Source organism: Chiloscyllium plagiosum, unplaced genomic scaffold, assembly GCF_037043375.1.
Source record: "Chiloscyllium plagiosum isolate Xiang-an unplaced genomic scaffold, Cpla_swu_hap1 HiC_scaffold_8, whole genome shotgun sequence".
NCBI classification, from domain to species: Eukaryota; Metazoa; Chordata; class Chondrichthyes; order Orectolobiformes; family Hemiscylliidae; genus Chiloscyllium; species Chiloscyllium plagiosum.
Window position 1 is genome coordinate 5,000,379 of NW_028270146.1, and position 23,405 is coordinate 5,023,783.

General features: G+C 43.3%; 1 protein-coding gene across 1 annotated transcript in view; it reads left to right on the top strand.

Moving 5' to 3' along the window:
* Nucleotides 1-23,405, top strand: part of noxred1 (NADP-dependent oxidoreductase domain containing 1) — an 81,142-nt gene that overhangs the window by 11,012 nt on the left and 46,725 nt on the right. The window contains exon 2 of the mRNA XM_087989553.1: nucleotides 8,269-8,468. Within this exon, the coding sequence (XP_087845679.1) occupies nucleotides 8,269-8,468 (200 nt within the window). The remainder of the gene's footprint in view (nucleotides 1-8,268; nucleotides 8,469-23,405) is intronic.

Below are 23,405 nucleotides of genomic sequence, written 5' to 3' on the forward strand. Positions count from 1 at the left end.
ACAGAGAATACAAAAAGTATAGCTAAAAGAAAGGGAAGAAATGGGATTGGGTTCACAATCTGAAAGTTACTGAACTCAATATTAAACCCAGAAGGTTGTAAAGTGCCTAATCTGAAGATGAGATGTTGTTCCTTCAGTTTGCGGTGTGATTTGCTGGAGTATTGCAGCATGCTGAGGACAGACAAGTGAACATGCAAGCTGGATGTCCAGCTGCAGGATGGCCAGGGTCATGCTTGAGCACGGACCAGAGGTGTTCTGCAAAGCAGTCACCCAGTCTGCGTTTGGTTTCTCCAATGTAGAGTAGGCCACATTGGGTGCAATGAATGCAATAGACCAGATTGGAGAAGGTGTAGGTGAAATGCTGCTTCACTTGGAAACACTGTTCAGGCCCTTGGATGGTGAACAGGGAGGAGTTGAATTGCAGGTGTTGCACCTTCTGTGGTTATATGGAAGGTCCCATGGGAAGGGGGGGAGCATGGTGTTGGTGGTCAAGGAATGGACTAGGGTGTCCCAGAGGGAACAATCCCTGCAAATGCGGAGAGGGGGAATGAGGGGAAGGTGTGTTTAGTGGTGATGTTTTTCTGGGGTTGTCTGAAATGACGGAGAATGATCGTTTAGATGTGGAGACTAGTGGGATGAAAAGTGAGGACAAGGGGAACACAATCATGGTGTTGTGAGTGATGGGAAGGAGCATGAGGGGTGAGTCATGGATGATAGGTTGATTGCGGTTGAGGGCCCGTCAACCACAATGGGTGGGAAAACATAGTTGAAAATCACACAACATCAGGTCATAGTCCAAAGGGTTTATTTGGAAGCACTAGTTTTCGAAGCGCTGCTCCTTCATCAGATGGTTGTGGAGATGAAGGAGCAGCGCTCCGAAAGCTAGTGCTTCTAAATAAACCTGTTGGACTATAACCTGATGTTGTGTGATTTTTAACTTTGTACACCCCAGTCCAACACCAGCATCTCCAAATCTTGGGAAAACATAGTTATGGAAGAAGGAAGCCATGTCAGCAGCATTGTTTTAGAAAGTGGCATCATCCAAACAGATACGACGTAGACAAATGGAATATAATCCTTGCAGGACATGATGTGTGAACAGCTGTAGTGAAGGTAGCTTTGGGAGTCAGTGGTTTTATAGTGGATGAATGTGGACAATTTATTTCCCAAAATTGAGACAGAGAGATCAAGGAAAGGAAAGGAAGTGTCAGAAATGAACGATGTGAAAGTTATAGAGGAGTGGAAATTGGAGGCAAAATGAACAAATGTCTCAAGGACCAGGGTGGGAGCATGAAGTGGCACTGGAACAGTCATCAATGTACCGAGAAGAGTTGTCAGAGGGGGGCGAGTATAGGACTGGACCAAGGATTCTTCCACATACCCTATAAGGAGGCAGGTATAACTGGGACAAGTGCGGATACTCATAGCCATTCTTTTCACTTATGCAGAAGTGAGATGAACTAAAGGAGAAATGATTCAATGAGAGAACAAGTTTTGCCAAGTGGAGGAGATTGGTAGCGGATGGAGATTGTTCAGGATTCTGGTCGAGGAGGAAGTCAAGACCATCCTGGTGGGGAATGGAGGTGTAGAGGGATTGGACATTCATGGTGAACAGGAGGCAGTTAGGGCCAGAGAACTGGAAATTGTCAATGTTGTGGAGGGCATCAGAGGAATCACAGATGTAGGTGGGCAGGGTCTGGATAAGGGGAGAGAGGGTGGAATCAAGGCTGGAGAAAATGAGCTCAGTGGGGCAAGGACAGGCTGATACGATGGGCCTACCCATCGTATTGTGGGAAGGAGGTAGAAGTGAGCTGTGGAGGGTTGGGAGACTATAAGGTTGGGAGTAGTGGGAGGAGGTCTCTGGAGGTAACGAGGTCAGCGACAGTCCTGGCAACAAAGGCTTAGTGTTCGGATGTAGGGTCATGGTCCAGGGGGTGGTAGGAAGTGTCCAAGAGTTGGCGTTGAGCCTCTACAACGTAAAGATCAGTGTGCCAGACTACAATCAGACCACCCTTGTTAGGCGGCTTTGATGCCAAAGTTAGGGTTGGACCTGAGAGAGCAAAGTGGGCCAATTTCATAAGGGGACAGGTTAGAGTGGGTGAGAGGAGCAGAGACATTGAGATGGCTGAAGTTACACTGACAGTTTTCAATGAAGAGATTGAGAGCAGGTAAGAGGCTGGGGAAGAGGTCCAAGTGGAAGGTGAATACTGGAATACTGGGTGAAGGGATCAGTGGTATGAGGGGGAGTCCTGTCTGAACAAGTGAATGCGGAGATGGAGACGGCAGGAAAACAGTTCAACATCATGGCGAGCCTGAAATTCAAGGTGGGAGCGTAAGGGTATGAAGCTAAGTCCTTTGCTGAGGACAGTATGTTCACTTTCAGAAAGGGGAAGTTCAGGAGGTATGGTGAAAACAACAAGGGCTGAGGTTGGGGGGGTGATCTCTGGGGGACGGAAAGGGATGGCATCGGAGGGTGGGGAAGAGGTGGGTACAAAGGGACAGTAAAGATCGGCTCTGAGTGAAGGGATGGGATGGGGTCTGAGAGGTGGAAAGGGGAGAGCAGTGCAGGATTGTTGTTGGGAGTCCATCAGTTTCTGGGGCTTTTGCGCCTTGATGCCTGAAAGAAAGAAAAAATGTTTTTTTGAGGCGACGGATGAGACAAAGGGTGAAGTGGAAGTGGGGAATGGCACAACTTTGAGAAAGATTGTGTTGATGTTGCTGCAGAGTGGAGTCCAGTGTGCGCATGTGAAGGTGCATGGCACTGATCGTCGATCGCAGGATCTGGTGTAGTCAGAGGAATGTGGTAAGTCCTGGAGATACTAAATATTGTTGTATGCAGAAGTATTTGAATGGTTTAACTGATATCACAAGATAGCTATCACCAGGATGGATAGGACTATTTCTGAGAGGAGCTAACCAGTTCTTCAATGTATCATGCTAGTTTTCCATCTAGCAGTTACTGTGTTCTTATTCTGATTGTCTGCTATGAGACTACCATGTACCTTAGATATATTATAACCAGATACTAAGTAATACGGAGTAAACACTTACTGATTAACTAAGACAATATCAACTCCTGCTGAAGAGTTCTTGTGGGCATCTCTTCTCACGTGGTGTCAGTAACTTGACTAATACCAGCTGAAGGATCAGTGGTAGCAAATCTAGCCAGTATATCTCAGGTGTTTCTGCCAGAATCAATCATTTACAATATTGTGGTGACAATGGGAACTCAAAATGTTATTTAGCCATTCTTTTAGAAACTTTAGAGAATTCTAACTGTGATGCGATCTGAAGTTTTAATTCATAGTAATTATCACTGAGCAAATCACATTACCAATAATAAATGTTACTGTGTAAATCAGAGCACTTAATCATTAATATCACTGAAAAAAAAATCACAGCAGATGGTATATTAGTCATCAACATCACATCAATCAATTCAAGATCACTGCTCAGATGACAGCAATCAATCATCGACATCACAGAAATAATACCACAAAACTGTTCACAGCAAGCTATAATTAATTTTAAAATAAAATCTAGCAATGTACATCTAATAAATCACTGGTTTTCATTATTTCTTGGTTGGTGAAACTGATTTCAAATTAATTATAAATATATGACGAAAGTATAATGCTGTAAATGTTACAATGCTGCAGTGCTTCTTAAGAGAAACACGTTTGTTACAAAGATTTTTAAAATTAGATAACCATTCCATTAAGAGTGTCAATCTGTCAGTTATTTCCTTATTTTTGACTGTGATGAGATTAGATTACTTACAGTGTGGAAACAGGCCCTTCAGCCCAACAAGTCCACACCAACCTGCCGAAGTGCATCCCAGCCAGACCCTTTCTCTACACTTACCTCTTCACCTAACACCATGGGCAATTTTAGCATGGTCTATTCACCTGACCTGCACATTTTTGGACTGTGGGAGGAAACCGGAGTACCCGGAGGAAACCCACGCAGACACGGGGAGAATGTGCAAACTCCATACAGTCAGTCGCCTGAGGCAGGAATTGCATCCGGGTCTCTGGCGCTGTGAGGCAGCAGTGCTAACCACTGTGCCACCGTGCCGCCCAGACAGAGCAGGCAAATGAGATATAGAGGATGTAATTCCGTTAGCATTTCAGTATAAGTCCACTGAACAGCTTTTGAAATGGTGAAAGATTATTTGAAAATGTACATATGTAGCAGAGGAAAATCACCTGCACAGTGTATTAAAAAAGAATGGGTACCCAACAAAAGACAGTACCGACAGTACCCAAACAAGCAGACAAAACACGCCCAAAAACCCTAGCCATTCTCCCCTACAGCAAAGACATCTTGGAAATGACTGTCAGACATCATGGTAGCCCATAACCCCACTAACACACTAAAACAGCAGCTAATGAACTTGAAGGACCCTTAAACAGACAACAACCAAAACTGATGTAATTTACAAAATACCTTGCAAGAACTACATTGGACAAACAGGCAGAAAACTAGCCACCAAGATACATGAAGGTCAACTTGCCACAAAAAGACATGACCAACTCTTACTAGTATCTTTACATACAGATGAGGATGGATACCACTTTGACTGGGACAACACATCCATCCTAGGACAAGTCAAACAGAGTCACGCACATGAATTCCTAGAAGCATGGCATTCCAACCAGAATTGTATCAACAAGCACATTGACTTGGATCTCATTTACCACCCCCTGATAAAAAGAACAGGAAATGACATCACCACGGGAAATTGTGTCACCAACCCAAGGAAACTAAACACATAAATAAAAAGCGGGCCATACCACCAGAGCTTCATCTGGAGGCTGACTGAAAATGTTACCTAGTATGGTGACGAAACATCTGAAACCAAACAGTCCAGCTCAGCGAGCAAACTTACATCCAGAACCTCAACCTGAGCTACAAATCTTCTCAAAACTCACTAATCTGGAGAATGTTTTGCAAACTGTGCGAACCCAACCTAGTTTCTCAGTATTACTTATTCATGCAAACAATTTGAATTATTTACAATAGGGTACAAGATTTAAGTAAATCACCCTGACAGCTTTTATACAATCACAAGAATCAAACCAACAAGAGATTAGTATGAACAGGAAATGCTGGCAATACTCAGCAGGCCAAGCAATTATCATGGCACTTGCTGACTGCATGAGTCTACGTTGGAGACAGTCAAATATTACAGCAGCTCCTGGTCTCCCAGACTCCAAACAACAGCAAAGAATTAAAGTAATATCCAAATAACAATGAACATACAGCAGTCAATAATCAACCCCAAATAAACAAGTGAAAATAAGCCAATTATGACCAATAATAACACAACAAAAATAATCAAATTTATAACTGAGAATGACATTGATGCAAATCCCTTCAGAAGAAGGGTCACTCTGAAATGTTAACTCTGATTCTCCCCACAAAAGTGCCAGACCTAATGAGCTTTTCCAGTAATTTCTGTTTTTGTTGCTAATGTTATAAATCATAGCAGGGTTCAACTAATAAATAATCAATATTCTTATTCATCAATTCAATGTTGTTGATCGCATGTGGGTGACTGTTGCTCAATACTTAGCTCAATACTATTCATCAGAATTATAAATTATTAATTTCTAAGTGTTAATTATTTATCAATCAACAGGAAGAAGGGAAGGCCAAGGAGGGAAATCAAAAAGACAGATAAGAATTTGAAAATCCAAATTGTCAAATTTGTAGCTAGTATAGATCAGTGAACAGGGGATAATAGGTGAATAGGATTTGGTGCGTGTTAGGACATGGGAAACAGAGCTTTGGATAACCTCAGGTTTACAGGTCAGGGGCAGGGAGGGGTTGGGTTTTTGGAGGGGTGGTTCAAAATGTGGGAGACCAGCCAGCAGTGCGCAGAACCATCAATTCTGAAGGTGACAAAGGCATAGATGGAGGTTTCAGCAACAGTGGAGCTGATACAAGAGCAAAGGAGCAAATGTTAGGTAGAAATATGTGAAATATGTGATGGCGCGGCTATGTAATAGATTGCTGAAAGTTAGCATTCTGCTAATGGATGGCATCACCAAGGGGAGGCATGAAAATGAGAAATGGAAAATAAATTATATCGGGGTCAAATATGACAGGAAGCTGTGAAAAATCTGTTTCAATCTTAGACATTAGCCAGGTGGAGGGATGGAAACCTGCCATATTTTAGTTGGAGGTTATTTCAGTTCGTTTAGTTCCTTGCTGTCAGGTAGTCAGGAGTTTAGAAACTGTAATGATTCAAGGCGATAGTGATTAGGGTACCAGGTATTAAAGCTAGGTACATAGAACAGTACAGGACCTTCGGCCCTTGATGTTGTGCTTTCGGCCTTATATCCTACTTTAAGATCAGACTAACCTACATATCCTTCATTGTACTAACTTCCATGTGCCTATCCAAGAATTGCTTAAATGTCCATAATGTATTTGACTCTACTACCACTGCTGGCACCCACCACACTCTTTATAAAGAACCTATTTCTGACATCTCTCCTAAACCTGCCTCCAAATATCTTAAAATTATGTCCCCTCATGATAGACATTTCCACCATGGGAAAAAATCTCTGGCTAACAACTCTATCAGTGCCTTTTGACATCTTGTACATTTCCATCAGGTCACCTCTCAGCCTTTGTTCCAATGAGAAAAACCTTTCTTCAAAAGACATACCCTCTAGTCCAGGCAGCATCCTGGTAAATCTCCTCTGCCACCCTCTCTGAAGCTCCCACATCTTTCTTATAATGAGGCAACCAGAACTGGTCTAACCAGGGCTCTATAACCTCATGGCTCTTAAACTCAATTCTCTTACTGATATGCCTTCTTAACAACCAAATCATCTTGGATGGCAACTTTGAGGAATCTATGGACATGGACCCCAAGACCCTCTGTTCCTCCACACTGCCAAGAATCCTGTCTTTAACTCTGTATTCTGAATTCAAATTCAACCTTCCAAGGTTAATCACTTCACACTTTTTTCCAGGTTGAACTCCATTGGCTACTTATCAGCCCAGTTCTGCATCCTGTCAATGTCCTGTTGCAACTTACAGTGGCCTTCCATACTGTTAACAATTCCATCAATCTTTGTGATATCGGCAAACTTACCAACCCATCCTTCCATTTCCTCATCCAAGTAACTTACATAAAAAAAATCGCAAAGAGCAGAGGTCACAGAACAAATTCCTGCAGAACACCACTGGTCACCGAACTCCAGTCTGAATGCTTTCCATCTACCACCACCCACTGTCTTCTATATCCAGGTAACCAGATTTCCCTGTATTACATGCCTCCTTACTTCCTGAATGAGCCTACCATGGGGAACCTTATCAAACACCTTATTAAAACCCATGTACACCACATTGACTGGTCTACCTTCATCAAATTGTTTTGTCACATCCTCAAAGAATTCAATAGGGCTTGTGAGGCATGACCTGCCCCTCACAAAGCCATGCTGACTATCTCTAATGAAACTATGGTTTTCCAAATAATCATGAATCCTGTCTCTCAGAATCCTCTCCAATACTTTGCCCAGCCAGCAATATCCGTATTCCCTTTCTTGAACAAGGGAATAACACTTGCCACTCTCCAGTCATCTGGCACTTCTCCAGTGGACAGTGAGGACCCATAGATCATCGCCAAAGGCACAGAAATTTCTTCCCTCGCTTCATGTAGCAACCTAGGGATCTGGCCCAGGGGATTTATCTATCCTTAGGTTTTTCAAAATTTTCAGCACATCCTCCTTCCTAGCATCAGTCTGTTTCACACTATCCTCAGTAGTGAATACTGAAGCAAAGTATTCATTAAGGACCTCTCCTACCTCCTCTGTCTCCAGGCGCAAGTTCACTCCACTCTTCCTCATCGGCCTTATGCTCACTCTGGCCATCCTCCAGCGTGACTGTGGAAACTGACACTATTTTCAGATTATATTGTCAAAATGCAGCTTGACGATGTGGAATAGGAGGCCAATGATCAATTCTCAGAGGTTATCTGAAATAATGGCAGAGGTATTCCCTAAAGGGAATTCAGGAGAAAAACCTCTTTAAGTGGTGAGAATGTGGAATCGGCTATCACAGGAAATAATAGATGGACATAACAAAAAGCACATGTGAGATAACTGGAGAGTGCAAGAGGGAGAAAGAAATAGAAACAGCAACCAGAATTCCAGACCAGTGCTGAATGGGTCGTGTCCTGCTGTAATTGCAATGTACCTCAATGTGACACAATGCTAAAAGTAAGCTAATTGAATTTTCCAATTTCTGCAGATGCAAAATAATCGATGGAGTCCATTTTCCAAACTCCTGGATGGCGAAATACCAGATCCTTAAGTTTAACAGAGGCTGTCTGAGAATTGGGGTGCTGGGCTGTGGCCACTTCGGGAAGCAACTGGTATTATCCTTACTTCAGTTGACGGACCTGACTGCAACATGTATTACTGTCTCCACCAGGAGACCAGAAAAACTCAGTACGGTTTTTTTTTAATGAGCAAAGTTCTAATTACGTTCTATACCTGTATTAAAGCAAGAGCTGAAAGATAGGAAGTGGTATGTTGAGTAACTACACTCAATGACCTGGCCTTCACAGCCTTCTGTGGCAATGAATTCCATAGATTCCCCACTCTCTGGCTGAAGAAAGGCAGCAGGTATTTGGGAATACCACTACCTGCAAGTTCCCCTCCAAGCCACTCATCACCCTGATTTGGAAACATACTGCTGTTCCTTCACAGTCATTGAGTCAAAATCCTGGAATTCCCTACCTATTGTCATTGTCGGCCGACCCACAGCAAGTGGACTGCAGTGATTCAAGAAGGCAGCTCACCACCACCTTCTCAACTAGGGATGGGCTATCAATGCTGGCCAGCCAGCAAAGCCCAAGTCCCACAGATGAATAAAAAAAGAACATCAAGTTTGCTCAACCTCTCTTCAGAGATTTGAACAGGATTTCTGAATAAATAATGTGAATGAAAGTGCACTCATCTGGGAAATTTGTTGTGGATGAATGCTTTAATGCAGTGCTGAGAGAGTGCAGACTGTCACAGGGTCAGTACTGAGGGAGTGCTGAACTATCAGAGAATTGAGTGCGTTGAGTTGGGAGGTAATGTTGCAGCTGTACAGGACATTGGGTAGGCCACTTTTGGAATACTGTGTGCAAATCTGGTCTCCCTGCTTTTGGAAGGATATTGTAAAACTTGAAAGGGTTCAGGAAAGGGTTTTGACTGGAAATGCGATGACTCTAGTACATCGAATGGGTTAGTTTTTATCCAATGTGTGCAGGAGGGTTTCCTGACACAGTATGTCGAAGGACGAACAAGAGGAGAGGACACACTGGATCTGGTACTTAGTAATGAACCAGGCCAGGTATTTGATATAGTGATAGGTAAGCACTTTGGAGAGAGTGCCCATAATTTGATTATGTTTAGTTTAGCGATGAAAAGGGATAGGTACGTGCCACAGGGCAAGAGTTATAGATGGGGGATGGGCAATTATAATACGATTAGGCAAGACTTAGGAGGCATAGAATGGGGCAGCAAAATGCAGGGGATGGGGACAATTGAAATGTGGAGCTGGTTTAAGGAACAGATATTGTGTGTCATAGAGGTGTACAGCATGGAAACAGACCCATCGGTCCAATCTGTCCATGCCGACCAGATATCTCAACCCAATCTAGTCCCACCTGCCAGCACCCGGCCCATATCCCGCCAAACCCTTCCTATTCATATACCCATCCAAATGCCTCTTAAATGTTGCAATTGTACCAGCCTCCACCACTTCCTCTGGCAGCTCATTCCATACACATACCACCCTCTACGTGAAGCAGTTGCCCCTTAGGTCTCTTTTATATCTTTCCCTCTCACCCTAAATCTATGCCCTCTAGTTCTGGACTCCCCGACCCCAGGGAAAACACTTTGTCTATTTACACTATCCATGCCCCTCATAATTTTGTAAACCTCTATAAGGTCACCCCTCAGCTTCCGATGCTCCAGGGAAAACAGCCCCAGCCTGTTCAGCCTCTCCCTATAGCTCAAATTCTCCAACCCTGGCAACATCCTTGTAAATCTTTTCTGAACTCTCTCAAGTTTCACAACATCTTTCCGATAGGAAGGAGACAGAATTGCATGCAATATTCCAACAGTGGCCTAACCAATGTCCTGTACAGCCGCAACATGACCTCCCAACTCCTGTACTCAATACTCTGACTAATAAAGGAAAGCATACCACTCGCCTTCTTCACTATCCTATCTACCTGCGACTCCACTTTCAAGGAGCTATGAACCTGCACTCCAAGGTCTCTTTGTTCAGCAGCACTTCTTTGGATCTTACCATTAAGTGTATAAGTCCTGCTAAGATTTGCTTTCCCAAAATGCAGCACCTCGCATTTATCTGAATTAAACTTCATCTGCCACTTCTCAGCCCATTGGCCCATCTGGTCCAGATCCTGTTGTAATCTGAAGTATCCCTCTTTGCTGTCCACTACACCTCCAATTTTGGTGTCATCTACAAACTTACTAACTGTACCTCTTATGCTCACATCCAAATCATTTATATAAATGACAAAAAATAGAGGACCCAGCACCGATCCTTGTGGCACTCCACTGGTCACAGGCCTCCAGTCTGAAAAACAACCCTCCGCCACCACCCTCTGTCTTCTACCTTTGAGCCAGTATCCAAATAGTTAGTCCTCCCTGTATTTCGTGAGATCTAACCTTGCTAATCAGTCTCCCATGGGGAACTTTGTCGAACGCCTTACTGAAGTCCATTTAGATCACATCTACTGCTCTGCCCTCATCAATCCTCTTTGTTACTTCCTCAAAAAACTCAATCAAGTTTGTGAGACATGGTTTCTTACACACAAAGCATGTTGACTATCCCTAATTAGTCCTTGCCTTTCCAAATACATGTACATCCTGTCTCTCAGGATTACCTCCAACAACTTGCCCACCACCGACGTCAGGCTCACTGGTCTGTAGTTCCCTGGATTGTCCTTACCACCCTTCTTAAACATTGGCACCACGTTAGCTAACCTCCTGTCTTCCGGCACCTCACCTGTCACCATCGATGATACAAATATCTCAGCAAAAGGCCCAGCAATTACTTCTCTAGTTCTAGGGTCCACCTGATCAGGTCCTGAGGATTTATCCACCTTTACACATTCCAAGACATCCAGCACTTACTCCTCTGTAATCTGAACATTTTTCAAGGTGTCACCATCTATTTCCCTACAATCTATATCTTCCATATCCTTTTCCACAATAAATACTGATGCAAAATACTCGTTTAGTATCTTCCCCATTTTCTGTGGCTCCACACAAAGGCCGCCTTGCTGATCTTTGAGGGACCCTATTCTCTCCCAAGTTACCCTTTTGTCCTTAATGTATTTGTAAAAATCCTTTGGATTCTCCTTAATTCTATTTGCCAAAGCTATCTCATGTCCCCCTTTTGCCCTGCTGATTTCCCTCTTAAGTATATTCCTACTTCCTTTATACTCTTCTAAGGATTCACTCAATCTACCCTGTCTGTACCTTACATATGCTTCCTTCTTTTTCTTAACCAAACCCTCAATTTCTTTAGTCATCCAGCATTCCCTATACCTACCAGCCTTTCCTATACCTACCAGCCTTTCCTTTCACCCTAACAGGAATATACTTTCTCTGGATTCTCGTTATCTCATTTCTGAAGACTTCCCATTTTCCAGCCTTCCCTTTACCTGCGAACATCTGCCCCCAATCAGCTTTCAAAAGTTCTTGCCTAATACCGTCAAAATTGGCCTTTCTCCAATTTAGAACTTGAATGGTATGTCCCTGTCAGGCAGAGAGGAAGTTATAAGGTAAGGGAAGCATGGTTTACTAAAGAAATTATATCTGTTGTTAAGTGGAAGAGGGAGGCTTATGTGATATTGAGGCAAGATGGTTCAGAAGAGGCGATGGAGAGTTACAGAGTAGCTAGGAAGGATTTAAAGAGAGAGTTAAGAAGAGCAAGGAATGTAAATGAGCAATCTTTAGCAAATAGAATGAAGGAGAACCCTAAAGCTTTCTATAGGTATGTGAGGAATAAAAGGATGATTAGGGTAGGAATAGGCCTGTCAAAGACAGAAGTGGAAAGTTCTGTGGGGACCCTGTGGAGATCGGAGAGGTGCTAAACGACTATTTCTCATCTGTTTTCACTCGAAAAAGAGAATATTGTAGAGGAGAAAACTGAGATATGGCTATTAGACTTGAAAGTATTGAGGTTAGTATGGAGGAGATATTATCAATTCTGGAAGGCATGAAAGTAGATAGGTTCCCTGGGCCGGATGGGATTTATCCAAGGATTCTCTGGAAAGCTAGGGAGGAGATATCCGAGCCTTTGGCCTTGATCTTTGAGTCATCATTGTCTACAGGTTTAGTACCAGATTGCAAATGTGATGTCCTTGTTCAAGAAGGGCAATAGACATGACCCAGGTAACTATAGACCAGTGAGCCTTACATCTGTTGTAAGAAAAGTTTTGGAAAGGATTATGAGGGATAGGATTTATAATCATCTAGCAAGCAACAATTTGATTTCAGATAGTCAGCATGGTTTTGTCAAGAGCAGGTTGTGTCTCACAAACCTCATTGAGTTTTTTGAAAAGGTGACCAAGCATGTGGATGAGGGTATGGCAGTTGACATAGTGTACATGGACCTCAGTAAAGCCTTTGATAAGGTTCCACATGGTAGGCTGTTGGAGAAAATGCAGAGGCATGGGATTGAAGGTGATTTAGCAGTTTGGATTAGAAACTGGCTTTCTATAAGTAGGCAATGAATGGTGGTTGATGGAAAATATTTAGGCTGGTGTGCCACAAGGATCTGTTTTGGGACATTGCTGTTTTGTCATTTTTATAAATGACTTAGACGCAGGCATAGGTGGATGGGTTAGTAAGTTTGCAGGTGATACTAAAATCGGTGGAGTGGCGGACAGTGTGGAAGAATGTTGCAGGTTGCAGGGGGTCTTGGATAAACTGCAGAATTGGCTGAAAGTTGCAGATAAATGTGTGGTGATTCACTTTGGGAAGAATAAAAAGAAGGCAGAATACTGGGTCAATGGAAAGACTCTTGATAGTGTGGATGTGCAGAGGGATCTTGGAGTGCATGTACATAGATCCCTGAAAGTTGCCATCCAGGTTGATTGTGCTGTTAAGAAGGCACGGTGTGTTGGGGTTTATTGGTAGAGGGATTGAGTTCCGGAACTGTGATGTCATGCTGCAACTGTACAAAACGCTAGTGTGGCCTCACTTCAAGTATTGTGTGCAGTTCTGGTCGCCCCATTACAGGAATGATGTGGAAACATCGGAAAAGGTGCAGAGGAGATTCACCAGGATATTGCCTGATCTGGAGGGAAGATCTTATGAGGAAAGAGTGATGGACTTGGGTCTGTTCTCATTTGAGTGAAGAAGGCTAAGAGTGGATTTAATAGAGACCTACAAGATGATCAGAAGATTAGATAGGGTGGACAGTGAGAGTCTTTTTCCTAAGATGATGACATCAGCTTGTACGAGGGGGCATAGCTGCAAATTGAGGGGTAATAGATTGAAGACAGATGCCAGAGGTAGGTTCTTTACGCAGAGAGTGGTAAGGGTGTGGAATGCCCTGCCTGCCAATGTAGTTAACTCAGCCACATTATGAACATTTAAACAGTCCTTAGATAAGCACATGGATGATGATGGGATAGTGTAGGGCGATGGGCTTAGATTAGTTCACAAGGCAGCACAGCATTAAGGGCTGAAGGGCCTGTTCTACACTGTTGTTTTATGTTATATGTTCTATAAAAGATTTCACAATGATGTTGCCAGGGTTGGAGGGTTTGAGCCATAGGGAGAGGCTGCATAAGCTGGGGCTGTTTTCCCTGGAGCGTTGGAGGCTGAGGGGTGACCTTACAAAGGTTTATAAAGTCATGAGGGGCATTGATACAGTAAATAAGACCATAAGACATAGCAGAAATTAGGCCATTCGGCCAATCAGATCTGCTCCAACATTCAACTATGGCTAATACGTTTCTCAACCCCATTCTCCCACTTTCTCCCTTTAACCCTTGATCCCCTTGATATTCAAGAACTTATATATCTCAATCTTAAATATACTCAATGACCTGGCCTCTATAGCCTTCTGTGGCAGTGAATCCCATAGATTCACCACTCTCTGGCTAAATAAGTTTCTCCTTATCTCCGTACTAAAATGTCTTCCCTTTACTCTAAGGCTGTGACCCTCGGGTCCTAGTCTCTTCTACCAATGGAACATAGGTGCCGCGAAGGGAGAGGTTAGTATTGGTGTTTGTGGAATGGACTAGGATGTTCCATAGGGAATGATCCCTACATAATGCAGACAGGGCGAGTGAGGGGAAGATGTGTTTGGTGGTGGCATTCTGCTGAAGTTGTCTGCAATGGAGGAGAATGCTCCTTTGAATGCGGAGGCTGGTGGGATGAAACATGAGGACAAGGGGAACCCAATCACGCTGTTGTGAGTGATGGGGAGGGGCAAGGGCGGAAGCAGGGGTGATAGGTTGGATGTGATTGAGGGCCTTGTCAACCACAGTGGGCAGGAATTCATGGTCGTGGAAGAAGGAAGCCATGTCAGCAGCACTGTTTAGGAAGGTGACATCGAGTGAACAGGTGTGATGTAGGTGAAGGAACTGGGAGAATGGCATGGAATCCTTGCAGGATGTGGGGTGTGAAGAGCTGGAGTGAAGGTAATTATGGGATTCGGTGGCTTTGTAGAAGGTGGCAGTGTCCAGTTTATTCCCCGAAATGGACATGGTGAGGTCAAGGAAAGGAAGGGAAATGTCAGAAATGAACAATGTGAAAGTTATAGAAGGTGGAACTTGGAGGCAAAAATGAAAGTCCTGGTGGGAGCATGAAGCAGACCAAAGCTGTTATGGATATACTGAACACAGATTTGTGGGAAGGGGCCAATGTAGGACTGGAACTAGGATTGTTCCACAGGAATATTGCATGCAATTCTGGTCTCTTTCCCATCGGAAAGATGTTGTGAAACTTGAAAGGGTTCAGAAAAGATTTACAAGGATCTTGCCAGGGTTGGAGGATTTGAGCTATAGGGAGAGGCTGAATAGGCTGGGGCTGTTTTCCCTGGAGCGTCGGAGGCTGAGGGGTGACCTTATAGAGGTTTACAAAATCACGAGGGGCATGGATAGGATAAATAGACAAAGTCTTTTCCCCAGGGTGGGGGAGTCCAGAACTAGAAGGCATAGGTTTAGGGTGAGAGGGGAAAGATATAAAAGAAACTAAAGGGGCAACCTTTTCCTCCAGAGGATGGTATGTGTATGGAATGAGCTGTCAGAGGAAGTGGTGGAGACTGGTACAATTGTAACATTTAAAAGTCATTTGGATGGGTATATGAATAGGACAGGTTTAGAGGGATATGGGCTGGGTGCTGGCAGGTGGGACTAGATTGGGTTGGGATAATTGGTCGGCATGGACGAGTTGGACCGAACGGCTTTTTTCTGTGCTGTATATCTCTATGACTCTATGACTCTATCTTCCTAATATCTACTCTGTCCAGGCCATTCAGTATTCTGTATGTTTCAATTAAATCCCTCCTCATCCTTCTAAAATCCATCAAGTATAGACGCAGAGTGCTCAAACATTCCTCATATGTTAAGCTTTTCATTTCCTGGGACCGTACTTGTGAACCTCCTCTGAACTTGCTCCAGGGCCAGTACATCCTTCCTGAGATATGGGGCCCAAAATTGCGCACAATACTCCAAATGTGGTCTGATCAGAGTCTTATAAAGTCTGAGATTTACATCTGTGCTTTTATATTCAAGTCCTCTCAAATTAAATGCCATCATTGCATTCCTAACTACTGACACAACCTGCAAGTTTACCTTGAGAGAATCCTGGACTCAAAGTCCCAGGTCTCTTTGCACTATTGTTACTAATTTGATTTGCCCAATCTAGATCCAGATTAAAGTAAACTATACTTACAGGCATTCCTTTATTACAAACCTGACATTGGTGATGGACAAGTTGTTAGAAGGAATCCTGAGGGACATGATTTACATGTATTTGGAAAGGCATGGACTGATTAGAGACAGTCAGCATGGCTTTGTGCGTGGGAAATCATGTCTCATGGTCTTGTTTGAGTTTTTTGAAGAATTACCAAACGATTGATGAGGGCAGAGCGGTGAACTTAATCTATATCGACTTCAGTAAGGCGTTCAACAAAATTCCTCATGGTACACTGGTTAGCAAGGTTAGACCACATGAAATACAGGGAGAACTAGCCACTTGGATACAGACCTGGTTCGAAGGAAAAAGGTAGAAGGTGGTGGTGGAGGGTTGCTTTTCAGACTGGAGGCCTGTGACCAATCGTGTGTCACAAGAATTGGCGCTGGGGTCCACTACTTTTTGTCATTTACATAAATTATTTGGATGTGAACACAGGATATATAGTTTGTAAAATTATGAGGAGCATGAATAGGATAGAGTCTTTTCCCTGGGGTGGGGGAGTCTAGAACTAGAGAACATAGGTTTAGGGTGAGAGGGGAAAGATATAAAAGGGACCAAAGGTGCAATTTTTCCATGCAGAGGGTGGTGCGTATATGGAATGAGCTGCCAGATGAAGTGGTGGAGGCTGATACAAATATAGTATTTAAGAGGCATCTGGATGAGTTAATGAAAAGGAAAGGTTTTAGAGGCATTTTTGCCATGTGCTGGCAAATGGGACGAGATTAAGTTAGGATAACTGATCGGCATGGGCCTCTTTCAATGCTGTACATCTCGACTCTACAGATGTATGACTTTTCTCCCCATTTAGAAAATAAGTCTGCCTCAATTCTTTTTACCAAAGTGCATGACCTCTCACTTTCCTATGTTGTACTTCATCTGCCACTTCTTTGTCCACTTTCCTAATCTGTCCGCATCCTGGTATTAGGCAGGAACTGTGGAGCCGAAGTAGGGAACACATATTCTCAGGGAAATGCTCAACAGAAATGTGGAGGTTCTGGATTAGTGGTGCACTTGCTGCGAGTGCTTGTCCCACTGAGGCAAGGATGGGATGGAAGGATAAAGGAACCTTAGATGACAAGAGATGTGGAACATCTAGTCAAGAGGAAGAAGGAAGCTTACTTAGGTTGAGGAGGCAAAGATCAGACAGGGTTCTAGTGGGTTACAAGGTAGCCAGGAAGGAACTGAAGAATGGACTTAGGAGAGTGAGAAGGGGGCATGAAAAAGCTTTAGCAGGTAGGATCAAGGAAAACCCTAAGGCATTCAACACTTATGTGAGGAACAAGCTGATACGTGAAACAGGCTGATATGATCGAAAAGGTTGATATTAAACATAGAACATAGAACAGTACAGCACAGAGCAGGCCCTTCAGCCCACGATGTTGTGCCGACCATTGATCCTCATGTATGCACCCTCAAATTTCTTTGACCATATGCATGTCCAGCAGTCTCTTAAATGTCCCCAATGACCTTGCTTCCACAACTGCTGCTGGCAACGCATTCCATGCTCTCACAACTCGCTGTGTAAAGAACCCATCTCTGACATCCGCTCTATACTTTCCTCCAACACGAGGAAAGTTAAGTCCCTTGGGCCAGAAGGGATATACCCAAGGTTACTACGGGAAGGGAGGGAAGAGATTGTTGCGCCTTTGGCAATGATCTTTGCGTTCTCACTGTCCACTGGAGTAACATCAGATGATTGGAGGGTGGCAAATGTTATTCCCTCGTTCAAGAAAGGGAATTGGGGTAACCCTGGGAATTACAGACCTGCCAGTCTTACGTCGGTGGTGGGAAAATTATTGGAGAGGATGCTAAGAGACAGGATTTATGATTATTTGGAAAACAATTGTTTGATTAGAGATAGTCAGCATGGCTTTGTGAGGGACAGGGTCATGCCTTACAAGCCTTATTGAATTCTTTGAAGATGTGACAAAATACATTGATGAAGGTAGAGTAGTGGATGTGGTGTGTATGGTTTTTAGCAAGACGTTTTTAGATTAGATTCCCTACAGTGTGGGAACAGGCTCTTCAGTCCAACAAGTCCATACCAACCCTCCGGAGAGTAACCCACCCAAACCCATTCCCCAACCCTTTACATACTCCTGACTAATGTACCTAACACTATGGGCAATTTAGCATGGCCAATTCACCTGACCTGCACATCTTTGGATTGTGGGAGGAAATCCACGCAAACACAGGGAGAATGTGAAACTTCACACAGACAGTCACCCAAGGCAGGAATCGAACCCAGGTCCCTGGCACTGTGAGGCAGCAGCGCTAACCACTGAGCCACCATGCCACCCAATTTGATAAGGACCTCCATGGTAGGATCATTCAGAAAGTAAGAAGAAGTCTGGCTTTCTGGATACAGAATTGGCTGGCCATAGAAGACAGACGGTGGTAGTAGATGGAAAGCATTCAGACTGGCGCTTGATGACCAGTGATGTTCTGCAGGGATCTGTTCTGGGACCTCTGCTCTTTGTGATGTTTATAAATGAATTGCGTGAAGAAGTGGAAGGGTGGGTTAGTAAGTTTGCTGATGACACAAAGGTTAGTGGAGTTGTGGATAGTGTGGAGGGTTGTTATAGGTTGCAACAGGACATTGACAGGATGCACTGTTCCCTTTGGCATACTTCTAGTTTCAAATTCCCATCCTGAAAGTTCCCCCAAAATTCCCATACTCTGGCTTCTATTAGTTATTCAAATCTCTTCAAAATCTTGTTTGACAAACAGTGGCTGGATGATCAATTTAAATTAGATTCCCAATACTGTTGAACGCATATATTAGTTTTACTCTCTGGAGAAAGTAGCTTAATGCATTTGAATACATACTATAGGTCCATTTAATGTTCACTTACCTTTTAAGGACAGAGCCCTATGATCAATCATTTAAAATGTACCGTTTATACTCATCTAAAGGTCGATCTCATGTATAAGACGAAAGTGATTCCTGCTGAAGGGCTTTTGCCCAAAACATTGATTTTCCTGCTCCTCGGTTGCTGCTGTGCTTTTCCAGCACCACACTTTCGACTCCGATCTCATGTATAAGTTGACCACTTATTTTGGCCAAAAGATCTGGTATTTTTCATATATCTCATGTATAAGTTGACCCTAGTTTTTCAGGAGTCTCTTCCTGATCATATTTGCAATCTTAAAGAGCATGATTTCCACATTCTAGATTAGAAAAGCACAGCAGCATCTGAGGAGCAGAAAAATCGACGTTTCGGGCAAAAGCCCTTCATCAGGAATTACTTTGTCTTATACATGAGATCGACCTATACATGAGTATGAACGGTACATTTTAAATGATTTCCACATTTTTGATTCAAATGCAACACCTGCGACATCACATGTTACACTCACCAGTATATAGTTGTACAATGTGATTTTCAAATTGTTCAATTGAATGTTGGTAACTATACTGTATATATTTATTTATGTAATATTTACATACATTTTTGACCTGTACATGCAAATATCTATGGTACGTTATGGCAGCCCTTGACCTTGTTGCGGGAAGATAAGGTAACTAGTGATGGTACTGGTAACTGGAATATGGTACGACTGTACCGTTCTACCATAGCAGGCAAAATGGAGACAGTTATTTTGTAGATAAATATTCAATAATGGTCATAATTCTTTTTCCTTTTGTTGTTTATTATTGTATATAGAGATCTGGATCTTATTTGTCAATTTTTTGACTCATGCCAAGCATGAATTTTATCCCCCCGAAAGCAATACCTCATGTATAAGTCAAGGACTGATTAGGGATAGTCAACATGGCTTTGTGCGTGGGAAATCATGTCTCACAAACTTGATTGAGTTTTTTGAGGAAGTAACAGAGGATTGATGAGGGCAGAGCGATAGATGTGATCTATATGGACTTCATTAAGACGTTCGACAAGGTTTCTCATGGGAGACTGATTAGCAAGGTTAGATCTCATGGAATACAGGGAGAACTAGCCATTTGGATACAGAACTGACTCAAAGGTAGAAGGCAGAAGGTGGTGGTGGAGAGTTGTTTTTCAGACTGGAGGCCTGTAACCAGTGGAGTGCCACAAGGATCGGTGCTGGGTCCTCTAGTTTTTGTCATTGACATAAGTGATTTGGATGCGAGCATAAGAGGTACAGTTAGTAAGTTTGTAGATGACACCAAAATTGGAGGTGTAGTGGACAGCGAAGAGGGTTACCTCAGATTACAACAGGACCTGGACCAGATGGGCCAATGGACTGAGAAGTGGCAGATGGAGTTTAATTCAGATAAATGCGAGGTGCTGCATTTGGGGAAAGCAAATCTTAGCAGAACCTATACACTTTAATGGTAAGGTCCAAGGGAGTATTGCTGAACAAAGAGACCTTGGAGTGCAGGTTCATAGCTCCTTGAAAGTGGAGTAGATAGGATAGTGAAGAAGGCGTTTGGTATGCTTTCCTTTATTGGTGAGAGTATTGAGTACAGGAGTTGGAAGGTCATGTTGCAGCTGTACAGGACATTGGTTAGGCCATTGTTGGAATATTGCTTGCAATTCTGGTCTCCTTCCTATCGGAAAGATGTTGTGAAACTTGAGAGGGTTCAGAAAAGATTTACAAGGATGTTGCCAGGGTTGGAGGATTTGAGCTTCAGGGAGAGCCTGAACAGGCTGGAGCTGTTTTCCCTGGAGTGTCGGAGGCTGAGGGGTGACCTTATAGAGGTTTACAAAATCATGAGGGGCATGGATAGGATAAATAGACAAAGTCTTTTTCCTGGGGTCAGGGATTCCGGAAATAGAGGGCATAGGTTTAGGATGAGAGGGGAAAGATATAAAAGAGACCTAAGGGGTAACTTTTTCACACACAGAGTGGTACGTGGATGGCATTTGGATGGGTATATGAATAGGAAGGGTTTGGAGGGATATGGGCAAGGTGCTGACAGTAGATTGGGTTGGGATATCTGGTCAGCATGGACGGGTTAGACTGAAGGGTCTGTTTCCATGCTGCACATCTCTATGACTCTATCATATACCATTACATTATGCCACTCAAAGTTGGTAAGATCTCTTCAACTTAACAGTCTTAAGGTTTCCAACTCTGCACCAGGTTTTCCCCAAGATGCATGAATTGACTTCACTATTGATTATTCTTTCGCAGGATGTGATCATCACTGGCTAAGCCAGCATTTGTTACCCATCTTAATTTGCGTGGAAAAGGTGAACCACTACAGTTCATGTGGTGGTGTACACCCACAGTGCTGGTAGAAAGGGAGATCAAGGATTTTGAGCTTGCAAGCAGTGAAGAAATAGTCACATCAATATGATGTGTGGTTTAGAGTGGAACTTGCAGATATTGGTATTCCCTTGCATCTGCTTCCCCTTCCACAGAAGTCATGGGTTTGGCTGGTGCTACCAAAGGACCCTTAGAGAGTTGTGGCAGAACCTCATGCAGATTGGATACACTGCTCCTGTTGTGTATTGATGGTGAATGAATATTGAGGATGATGGATGGAGCAGTCAAATGGACTGCTTTGTCCTGGATGGTATCGAGCTTCTTTTGGAGCTGCACTCTTCCAGGTATGTGGGGAGTATTCCCTCGCAGTGTTGACCTGTGCCTTGTAGATGGTGGACAGGAGGTGAATTAACCAACGCAGAATTCAGAGTCTCTGATCTGCACTTGTAGCCATAGTTTTATTTGACTGGTCCAGATCAGTTTCTAGTCAATCATAACCTCACCCCCCAGGATGTTGATACTATGGTATTTAGCAATGGTAATGCCATTGAATGTCAAGGAAAAATGGTTATCTCTTGTAGGTGATGCAAATGTTACTTGACACTTGTCAGCTTAAGCTTGGATATTGTCCAGGTCTTGCTGCATTCAAACATGGACTGCTGTAGTAACTGAGGAGTCACAAATGGTGCTGAACATCATCAGCAACATCCCTGTTCTGACCTTATGATGTGGGGAATGTCATTGATGAAGCAACTGAAGATGGTTAGGCCTAGGACACTTCATTGCAGAGATGTCCTGGAGCTGAGATGACTGACCTCAACAAGCACAACCATCTTCCTTTGTGTCAGTTTGACTTCACCCCAGCAGAGGGATTGTCCCTGATACATATTGATTCCAGTTTTGCTCAGTCTCCTTTATGCTCAATCAAATGTTTTCTTGATGTCAAAGACTGTCACTCCACTCTAACCTCACCTCTGGAATTCAGCTTTTTGGTCTTTGTTTGGACGATAGAATCACCAAAATATTTTGGTCCAAAAGGAGGCCATTTGCTCCATTATGTCTGCACCCGCTTGTTAAATACGCATTGACACCTGGTGCCAATCTACCACTTTTTCCACATACCCTTGTACACTACGTTTATCAAAATAATGTTCCAATATCTTTGTGAATGGCTCAATTGAAACTGCCTCAACCACATTTTCAGGCATTGCATTCCATATCCTGTCTACTCACTATGTGAGAAAGCTTTTTCTGACATCACTCTTATGTCTTTTGCAGATCACTTTAAATCAATCCCTCTCATTCTTGTTTCTTTTACACATGGGTACAGTTTCTCCCTGTCCACTGATGATTTTGAAAACCTGTGCCAGATCTCTTCTTAACCTTCTCTTCTCCAAGGAGTACAGTCCCAACTTCTTCGATCAATCCTCATTACTGAAGTTACGCATTCCTGCAACCTTTCTTGTTAATCACTTTTGCACTCTTGCCAATGCATTCACATCTTTCCTATCATGCGGTGCCCTCACTGCACACAATATTCCAGTTGAGGTCTTATACAATGTCAGTGTCAGCTCTTGTACTCTGTGCCCTGATTCATAGAGCTTAGGTCACTGTCTGCTTTGCCTATTTCTCTTTTCACCTGTCCTGCCACCTTCAATCATCTGTGCAAATATACTCCAGATCCCTATCCTCATGTACCCCACCCCTTAGCAATTGTCCCCCATATTTTATATTGTCTTACAATGTTCTTCCAACTAAAGTGTATCACCTCACACTTCTCTACATTAAACCTCATCTGCCAAGGCTATAATGAAGTCAGGAGCTGAGTGTTTGTGGCATAATCCAAATGAGCATCACTGAGCAGGTTGTTGCTGAACAAGTGCTTCTTGGTAATGTTAACAACCCACTTTGCTGATAGAGTCATAGAGATGTACAGCACGGAAACAGATCCTTTGGTCCAACTCATCCATGCCAACCAGATCTCCTAAATTCATCTAATTCTCCGCTATCCTGGGGAAAAGACATTGGTTATTCATCTTTTCTATGCCCGTCATGATTTTATAAACTTCTTTAAGGCCTCTCTAGGGAAATCAGGCTCAGCCTCTCCTTATAGCTCAAACCATCCAACCTTGGCAACATCCTTGTAAATCTTTTCTGAACCCTTTCAAGTTTCACAACATCCTTCCTATAGCAGGGAGACCAGAATTGAATGCAGTATTCCAGAAGTAG